General features: G+C 36.7%; 1 protein-coding gene across 1 annotated transcript in view; it reads right to left on the bottom strand.

The window, feature by feature from the left end:
* Positions 1–728: 728 nt before the first annotated feature.
* nxph4 (neurexophilin 4) overlaps positions 729–9,501 on the bottom strand; it is a 122,880-nt gene continuing 114,107 nt past the window's right edge. Inside the window, exon 2 of the mRNA XM_018091705.2 lies at positions 729–3,857. Within this exon, the coding sequence (XP_017947194.1) occupies positions 3,129–3,857 (729 nt within the window). The 3' untranslated portion in view covers positions 729–3,128. The remainder of the gene's footprint in view (positions 3,858–9,501) is intronic.

The following is a 9,501-nucleotide window of genomic DNA, read 5'->3' as shown; positions in this document are numbered from 1 at the left end:
GCATATATATGCACAAGTTAACACTTAGGGGCACATTTACTAATCCATGAATCCAAATCCCGAATGGGAAAAAATTGGATTGGAAACGGAAATTTTGCGACTTTTTTTTTGCTGTCGCGTTTTTTTCGTATTTTGCGCAATTTTTTCGTCGCTGTCTCGACTTTATCGTATTTTGCGCGACTTTTTCGTTGCTGTCGTCATTTTTTCATATTGAGCAATTGTAAACGGCGGAAAAACCAATCCGATTTTTTCGCGGCGGCGCCGAAAAAGTCGCAGAAAATATACTATAAAGTCGTAACGGCGACGAAAAAATCCCGGGACATACGAAAAAGTCGCGACGGCGACAAACAAGTTGCAAAAATACCGATCATTACGAAAAACCGCGTTCGGACGCTTTCGGTCCGTTCGTGCATTAGTAAATCTGCCCCTTAGCATTTGTGTTTGTGTGCCATAATGAGCCTTAATGTCTTTTAGTACATGCATGGCTAATGTAAAACTCTTTTGTTTCAGACTGATAAAATGGTGTGCTGACATGTCAGGATCAGGCTGTAAATAAACCACTCTCTGATTAACTCAGTGTATCATCTGTGAAGAAATATACAGAAGGCAATTAGCCTCATAAGAAGTACATCATAAATGTAGATGTCAGCGCAATGATGGAATCACAATTGCCTACACAGATTGTTATATATGTATATATATTACACAGAAGAAGACAGACAGGAGAGTCAATTAAACTTCTGTTATTTTATTATATTTGGCTTCTCATAAAAAAATAGGACAAGGTGTATAACACAGTCTGTACAAGGAGGAACAGACAAACTATACAGCTTTATTATTATCAGTATTGATTTGACTCACTTAAATAGTACACAAGATTTTGAACCAAGTGCTGGCAAAGTCTTACTCCTTACACTTTTTTTCTAGTCACATTCTGTAATAAAGGGAACTGGGCAAAAGAGGAAAATTGCTCAGTTCATTTTTTATTTATTCGTTTAGGCAAACATTTTTTAAAAGCATGCAGTACTTACCAAAAACATATAGAAAACATGTATTTTTGAGTCATGTTCCAGTGTATTTTCTCTGAAATTGTAGCATTACAAATAGATCTAACCTGTTGCACACAACTCATTTATTAACACTGGGCAAATGTGTATTAGTGCAGTAACCCATAGCAACCATTCAAATTTTGCTTTAATTTCTGCAGCTGACTGAAAAAGCTTAATATTGGTTAATATGCTTTACTACAAATTTTACCAGTGTTAGTAAATTGACCCATTATTTCTCACTCCCTTTTCACATTTCAAAGATACTAGTAGACCTACCTTGTATGGGCAACAGGCAAGTTTATTTTATAGTCTTCATTGAAAGAGTATAAATATATATAGGCAAGTGTAAAGAGAAATTGTCCATGCCCAGCTAAGAAATAGATCACTTAATTTCAGCTCAGTATTTGTCTTGGACAGATTCATTTCCCCTTATGATGATTGAAAAAAATATACACTTGATTTGGTATGATATATTTAATGGTTATGCTTCTCCTTAAAAGACTCATAGGGGTAAATGTATATAAAGGTGCAAAATTTGCTCCAGGCCTTTTAATCAACAACCTATCAGTTGTTTGCTTTCAGACAGGTGACCAGCAAATGCTAACTGATGTTTGTTAAATCTACAAGAACTGCTGCACGCTTTGCTCCTGCTGTTATATAATCTGTTATTATTGTTATAAAGACACTGTAAGAATGAATATGAATTATATTATTTTGTGATTTGGGGGAGATTTTGTGCTCTGTTGTGCTCTGTTTAGAAGTACTAGTTTTTCTACTGGAGGCCACTGAAAGTCCGTCAACTAAATTTTGCCTTTACAAAGACATTATATTACCCAGAGAATTAAGTTTAACAAAAAATAACTGAAAAAGTGATTTGACCCCTTCAGTTACCAGTTCTGTTAATCCTTTGCAACAAAGGAAAGTGAAATATATATATATATATCTTTATTATTAAATGTTGCTATTGTTCCAAAACTAAAAAAGTTAAATACTAGAAAGAAATTCCCATTGAGAATAAAATGTTTTATGCGTTTAACAAGTCTCTTGTGATGTGTATTTGGTAATTACAAATTCTTATTATTTGTATAGGTATCTTAAAATCTTAAATCAAGCCTGAGGTTTTCCAGAACAAGGTATTTCTGTAGATGGAAGCAACATGCCTTAAGGCTGCTAAAAACCTTTTAAAATACAAATTAATAAACTGTTTCACCATCAACATGGATTTATACTAATTTAGCTAGAGTCAAGGGCAAAGTATTGTTTCGTTATTTGAGAGAAAACATATTTTGTCAAAACTGAAGAATAAATATTACCTTATGAGAAATGCATTGCCATACTTCAGGGCATTCTAGTTAAAGGGTTTCTGGATAGTAGGACCCATACCAGTAGTACTGCCATGATTACCTTTGTCAACTAATGGTCTAGGAAAAAAATATATTTGTGAATCTTTGCTAAAACATTTACTCTCTTGCTCCCAGGAATGTGTATTTTTCTGTTAAAATAACACATTAGAAAATGCATTGATTGAAATATACAACTTTTTCACATTTTAGATTTCTTAGTTAAATATGCACCACCTTGAGTTTAATATGAGAGTCGCGGACTTGTGGAGGTAGATAACCAAAACAGCAATTGCTCGAAGTTGCTTTAGAAAGCTGAGTATGATCTGCATGGTGACAACTTCATTTTCATTTTGTTTTCCGTTAGAAATGATTTTTAAATACAAAACATGATAGGTTAATAATCCCATGAAGTGTTACCATATAGACAATCGCTTTTATGTTTCCTAAAAACAAAGAAATTTCTCCCAGGTTTTCATCCAGCGCTGATGTTGTTCATTATCTTTGTACCACTCAGTAAGTGTAAAGCTATTATTATGTATTTTGGGTTAACTGAAGTTCCAGTTTGCTAAAACATATGTAAGAGTTTCGAGACTCGGATTTCCTATTAGATGGGGAGTAAGGGTAAATCTGGAAAAATGATCACTTTATAGTAGTAAGACCTTTGTGCCTAATAGATAAAATCCTCCAATCCACTTCTGTACAAAGCTGCTTGCTGACCTCCTTGTCAGTTTGTGAATCAACCAAAGTAGGGATTCTCATTCTGGAAGTTGTAATCCGGGCACACCTTCTGCACCAGCTTGTAGTCAATGCTGTAGAAGGAGATAAAGATGCAGATAACCTTGAAGGGTTTGGCACACAGCCAAGCAGCATGACTTTGAGTGTGTTCCATATAGCAGGATTTTGCAGGGTCATAAAGGCATGGTTTGTTCTTCAAGGCTCTGTTGGTTTTTTCATATTCCACCCTACAATTGAAAGTCTTGGTTTCTCTGGTATCTAAGGTAGATTGTTGAAGAAGGTCAAACTCTACCACCTTTGTAGGAGGTACAATGCTTACAGACACATTGCCAAGGCTAGAGGAATTATGACGGAAGTAAACACTAAACGTCCCATTAATGTGGTCCACAATCTTCCCTGTCACAAGCAGACTAAACTTGACAGTCTTTATATTAAAATAGAAGTCCCCCCAGCCAAATATCTTCTTGGTCCTTCCGGTCTTCAGTGAAGGCTTACGTTTAGCTCTCTGGCCCATTCCCCCACTCAAAAGTGTTTGGTTCTTATTCCATTCCCATGGATTAACAGGAGACTGGATGGGAGGCTTTGCTTTGAATGGGTCTGTAGAAAAGACTCTGGATGGGTAAAGGGAATGAGGCTTGGTTGTTCCATATGGCCCATTCTTCACCATTCCCGTTGCCCCGAAATCAAGATATCCCAAGGTTTTTGACATGTGACCTTCTAAGCATAGTGCCTACAAAGAAAATAAAAATTGTTAACTATATTTCAGTTAAACATATATATAGTAATCAAAAAATACACACAACACACTACTGTACAACTATAAAACATTTTTGCATTTCGCCTTACTTTAAGATGTACAGAATTGGGAATTCACTTGACAAACAGAAGATGTAATATAGGTATTAGCAATATAACAAGAAATGAAAGGAAACCCCTTTAAGAAGCTCTCTATTCAGATTTTAGAACATATAAGAGATTTTTAATCAAGGTGAAAAGAGGTGTATGTATGTATGTATAACTTTATTTTTTAAAGCGCCACAAGGGTACGCAGCGCTGTACAATCTTACAAAATACAAAATTACACACAGGGAGGACAAGTGTTATAATAAATAAATAAAATAAATATATATAAATGCACAGGGAATAAGTGCCATGTGGTATGAGACACAGTAGGAAGGAGGTCCCTGCCCCGTAGAGCTTATAGTCTAGGTGTGTGGCAAAACACCTCAAACTGTATCATGGTAGCTCAGTCATACATTTAAGTCTATAAGGTATACAAAAAGTGTTGTTAGGCCTAAAAGAAGTTGATTTATAAAGACTATGGTTGATGCATGAGCTATGTTACCAGTGCACATAAGCAGGGGGCCATAATGCAGTGAGATTATCTCTGAACTGCCTCACAAAGACCAAGTTACTTAGCTTTAATTTCTCTGTTGTTCCTCTTAACTCGAATAATAAAAAAAAAATACATTTTTCAACAATAGACAAAAAGTGCATTCAGTACAAGGCTTATTCTTGAACTTATTAAACAAGAGGTTATACTGCCTCTACTCCCCCTTTAATAATAAGATAATGTAAAGTCATGTGGAGACCATTAAATGAAGTGAGCCCAGAAGAGAGCACTGGCTCTTGTCTTGCCAACTCATTAAGATTACTGTATGAACACATATGATTTGTAGATTGTAAGCTCTTTTGGGCAGGGCCCTCTTCACCCCTTGTATCGGTTATTGGTTGCTTTATATGTTACTCTGTATGTCCAATGTATGCAACCCACTTATTGCACAGCGCTGCGGAATATGTTGGCGCTTTATAAATAAATGTTAATGTAATGTAAAGTGATAGCTAGTGATGGGGGAAGTCTGTAAGATATCACATTTTGGGACATTGTTGGATAAGCAGTAGTTGGTGTGCATGGCTTCTGTATACACCCCAAGAACGCCTTAGATGGAACACCTTACTACAATTGCCTGGAGAACTTGTGAGTAAAACATAACACCAAATTCCAAGTCTATGGTAGGGTGGTAAGGAAATGTGCCATTACAAGCAGAAGATACTCAGATATATATTATTATATCACAGCCACCTCTTAGACTTTCCTCATAGTCTTTAATTCTCTGGACACTTTGGAACTCTATCACCATTTAGACATTAGCAAATGCTTCTGGCAAATGTTGTTGCATGTGACAAAATACAAGTACCATTGTTGCAGCTGGTGCCAAATGCACTTCAATGGGCCTTATTTTCTCGCTTTTTTCCCAGCATGAAAATAGACAATTTTGTTTCTGGCTAAACACAGTGTATGCTGAATCTCAAACATAAGTGAGCCAACCAGGATTATGGGATATATTTGACATAGGTATTTCCAGAGAGCAGAAATCTGCAAACATACTTAGTCCCATCAAAGACTGTTCCAGCAAATAGTGTTTCACACATATGTTCTAAGGTGCAAATCATCTGCAGTAATATATTTTTATTTCTAAAGATCCACTGAAAATGTTGAAACTGAATTTCATCCTGTATAATGGATGAAATATGGCATATTTCTTCAGAAGGATGAAATGCTATTGTCTATAAAAAAAACTTTTATATGGAAAGAACTACATGATTCAGTATGTGAACTGGGTGCCGAAATTGACTGCTGTGCACAGCATTTTTATTTTTTTTAAATACCATAACACAGCATGGTGACAGGTCCCTTAATTTAGAATAATAGTCTTTCTGATTTCTCATCTCTAGCTGTGCTTTAAGCAAATTCCCATATGTCTTCACCAAAACTGAAAGTGCCTCATTCACATAATTAAGGTTACTTGTCACCGCCAACTGGGAAAATGACAGAAAAGAAATGTTATTTGTCCTTTGTAATCATACCACATATTGTTATATTCAAGGATGTAAAAAAAACACACCCACAACCAGCACTGAATTTCCTGAGGAAAATTAAAAATATGTACTTATATACTGCCGGTAGTATATTAGATTATAATATATGGGATTCTATTCTTTCCATTATTTTGGGGTAATGTTATTATTATTATAATCAGAATGTCACAAATATAGAAATATTCTCGTATGGATAATGTAAATATCAGAGCTTTGAAACTTGCTGTACTATAATTTCCTTCTGACAGCTGAATTCATGGCTGTGGCTCCATGTATGAGACAAAATAATTTTCCTCTCAACTAAAAAGTTTAAGAACATTTAACCAGGACAATAAGTCCTAGCAATGGTGGCGGTCAGAGTAACTGTCAACACTGATTTATTTTGATTATATTTTCCTTTTACATTGCCTGAAACCTTTACTCCTGAAAATGACAAACATTACAGAGGTCCACGCAAAGTTTTATGGCCTTAGTCTCATGCCATAATACAGTCAAAGAAGTTTGATTACCCTTATAATTTACAGACTTAAGATGGGTATACGCTGAAAGAACCAGTCGTTGATTGATCCAATCATTTGGCCAAAGTGCCAAATGACCAAATCACATTTGACGAGATGTAGGCTGTCAGGATGAGGACTGCATCAAGAAGCCAATGTGCACGTCGGCCTGATGGGCTTTTTAAACCTGCACAATTGATGATTTACAGCCATATATTGGTTGTGTAGGTCCATCTGAAAGCCCCATAATGGGCTGATAAGCTGCTGACTTGACTAGTAAACTATAGAGTAATGCTGTAGATTGCTTTGCAGATACAGGGCCAGAGGGCCAAAAATATTATCAATAAGGTTTATCACGAGACAGTCTAATTAAGGTGTGGAAATTTTGATTTAATTCAAATCTGGACCATAGTTGGGCAAAATATGGGTTTCACAACCATTGGCCCTTCCATTGTTACCAGAATACAACTCTGTAGCCAGTCTGTTAGTGGTATAGGATTATATTATATTATTATATTGTTAAAGTACAGTGTAAGAGCCACAGCTTGAACAGTAATGCTTTATATATGTAATGGGGCTATCGAAATTGGGTCAGGAATTTTTTTTATTGGTTTGTAATAATTGTAAACTGCATGACATGGCCCTGTAGCTACTTAACAAAATAAATAATTGGCCAATATATTTTACAAGCATGTTTTATAGAACTGAGAATTCACGTTCACCCTCTTGTCCATGAGACAATATCAGTTTTTGCCCTTTGAGAATTTTGCGTCATAATTTGTTTACCAGTTATTCAAATTTTGGGCTGAAAGATACAATTACAATGACACAATGACAAATAGCATTGAATGTGTAGCGTATGGAGCTTTCCACAGGCATAAGCGAGAGTGAGAACAATAATTATTCTCACCCAATGCTCTTATAAAAATGCCTGGAGAATGTTCCTAACAGTAGTCATATTAAATAAACTCAGAAATTCTGCGTTTGAAAGAGGCAGCATCTGGGGATTTGGGAGAAAGTTTAAATATACAAACAACGTGAATGCATTATAAAGGTTTTATTGATTTTTTCTGGAAATCTGCATTAAACCCCAGACTTTATCTTCCAGCATAAAAACTTTCCTAGTTGGCACAAAGGTATGTCCCAGATATCTAAAGTAGGAAAAATAAGAAAACTTTACAGTGCATTAACACACATTTATATAAAGGAGCTTTAAAGCCATACCTTTGTATTATTTGCTTCATGGGGTGTCTGTGCCTCTATTCTTTTACCACAGTAGTTAGTTGGCTGGCCATACCCAAGCCAATAAAAGCTGATGACTTGGCCCCTGCCTACTGCCGATAAGTCTGTCCAACAAATATCTGGCCTAATATGAGCCAGATAGCTATTGGACAAGTTTAAATTTTTGTTCAAGTCAGGACTACAATGGCACATATTGGCAATCCTCTCCCGATGAGTTTCAATAATACTGAGGGCCAAATAACCAAATTTGACCCACCACATGGGTCACCAGATTATGCAAAGCTTCAGCAAGGCTTGCATGTAAATATGGTCCTCTTGGGATGGATTTCCCCCCCACATGATCCAATCATGGCCCAGGGTCCGAACAGTTTTATCAGCCCAATTTGATCCACCACGTGAATGGAAAATATCTGCTCATTTGGCAGCATGCTGGCTTTCCAAGAATACAAGAGTATTTTGGCTTTCCAAGGCCAGAATACACTTGTGGAATGATGACCCACACCTGAATGGCCTCCACTCTTCCTATGGTCCAGAGGTTTTACCCATACTATGATGTCATAGCACATGATCTGAGAACACACATGCTCAAAGCATGCACACTGGTCACCAAAGTCAGATCTACATGCACTGAGATCTAGCATGCAAGAGCTCACTGCTAACAATTATACTATATATGTTCTAGGGTACACATTCAGAGGCGCTGATATTATATTTCATAGGGCTGCTGTGCTTCTGTGGTACCACAGCCCTAGCCCTGGGGTCTTTTGATCAATCCAGAGCAGACATTGGATATTATAGAAACAAAGATGTGCAGACAGATGTGATAGGCATGTAGAGAGATGGATTGTTTTATGTATTTGTAAATTGATGGGTAATGGATGCATAGATAGATGGGTGGACCAATGTTCAGATTAAGGCTTGATGGATGCAAGAATGCATGGGTAGATAAATGTCTGTGTAAATGGATTAATGAATATGTGGCCATTTAAAACTGTATAAAACCTTTGCTTAGGGCATTATATATAAAATTTTCTATTTTATAGCTCTCAAAAATAGGACTAAAAATAAAACTGTAGGAAAATGTAAGTGCCATTAACTCTGCTTAGCCTGTAATAATAACCAAGTCCATAGAAAATATAAAGGCCACAAGGTATTCTTGCCCACCCTTTCCAAAAAGACACTAAATCATTTGTATCAATGTCCCTTAGCAATGGGTGCTTGCACTTTTCTTTTGTTCCTTTAAAGTACTATAAGTTAGTATAAGTAGCCTGCAATATTCCACTGACAAAACAAATGGTAAAAAGGTAGAAAGGGAATTATTGTGAGATGATTAAATGGTCTTGCAAATCCAAGGTGCATTGCAGATTGAATCCACACCTTTAAATACCAAATCAGCTTCTTTCTTCTCTGCTTGTGCCTCTGATCATCTCCCTCACACACACTGCCAGCACTGCGAAATCGAAATGACAAGGAAGAGAAATAGACGACAAAAGGAAAAAGGTTACAGGCTTGCCTGTCTGATCTGCCTGGGAGACGGCGGGATGTAACGAGGAGACCTGAACGATGGGTCAGCCGCTCATGAATTTCATGATTCTTGCGCATGGCTCATTATGAGGGATTGATCTAAAACCTCTTAAACAGTCTCCAGAGAACATTAATGCAACTTGGCTCAGGCTTTCGCTAACCCGTTCTCTGCTGGGAGGGGATTTGACTGCCAGTGTGCATTCCCCATGTGTTGGAAGCAACTCAGTCGCT

This window comes from Xenopus tropicalis, chromosome 2 (assembly GCF_000004195.4).
Source record: "Xenopus tropicalis strain Nigerian chromosome 2, UCB_Xtro_10.0, whole genome shotgun sequence".
Classification (NCBI taxonomy): domain Eukaryota; kingdom Metazoa; phylum Chordata; class Amphibia; order Anura; family Pipidae; genus Xenopus; species Xenopus tropicalis.
The sequence above is the reverse complement of the archived record's forward strand: the minus strand, read 5'-3'. Positions and strand labels throughout refer to the sequence as shown.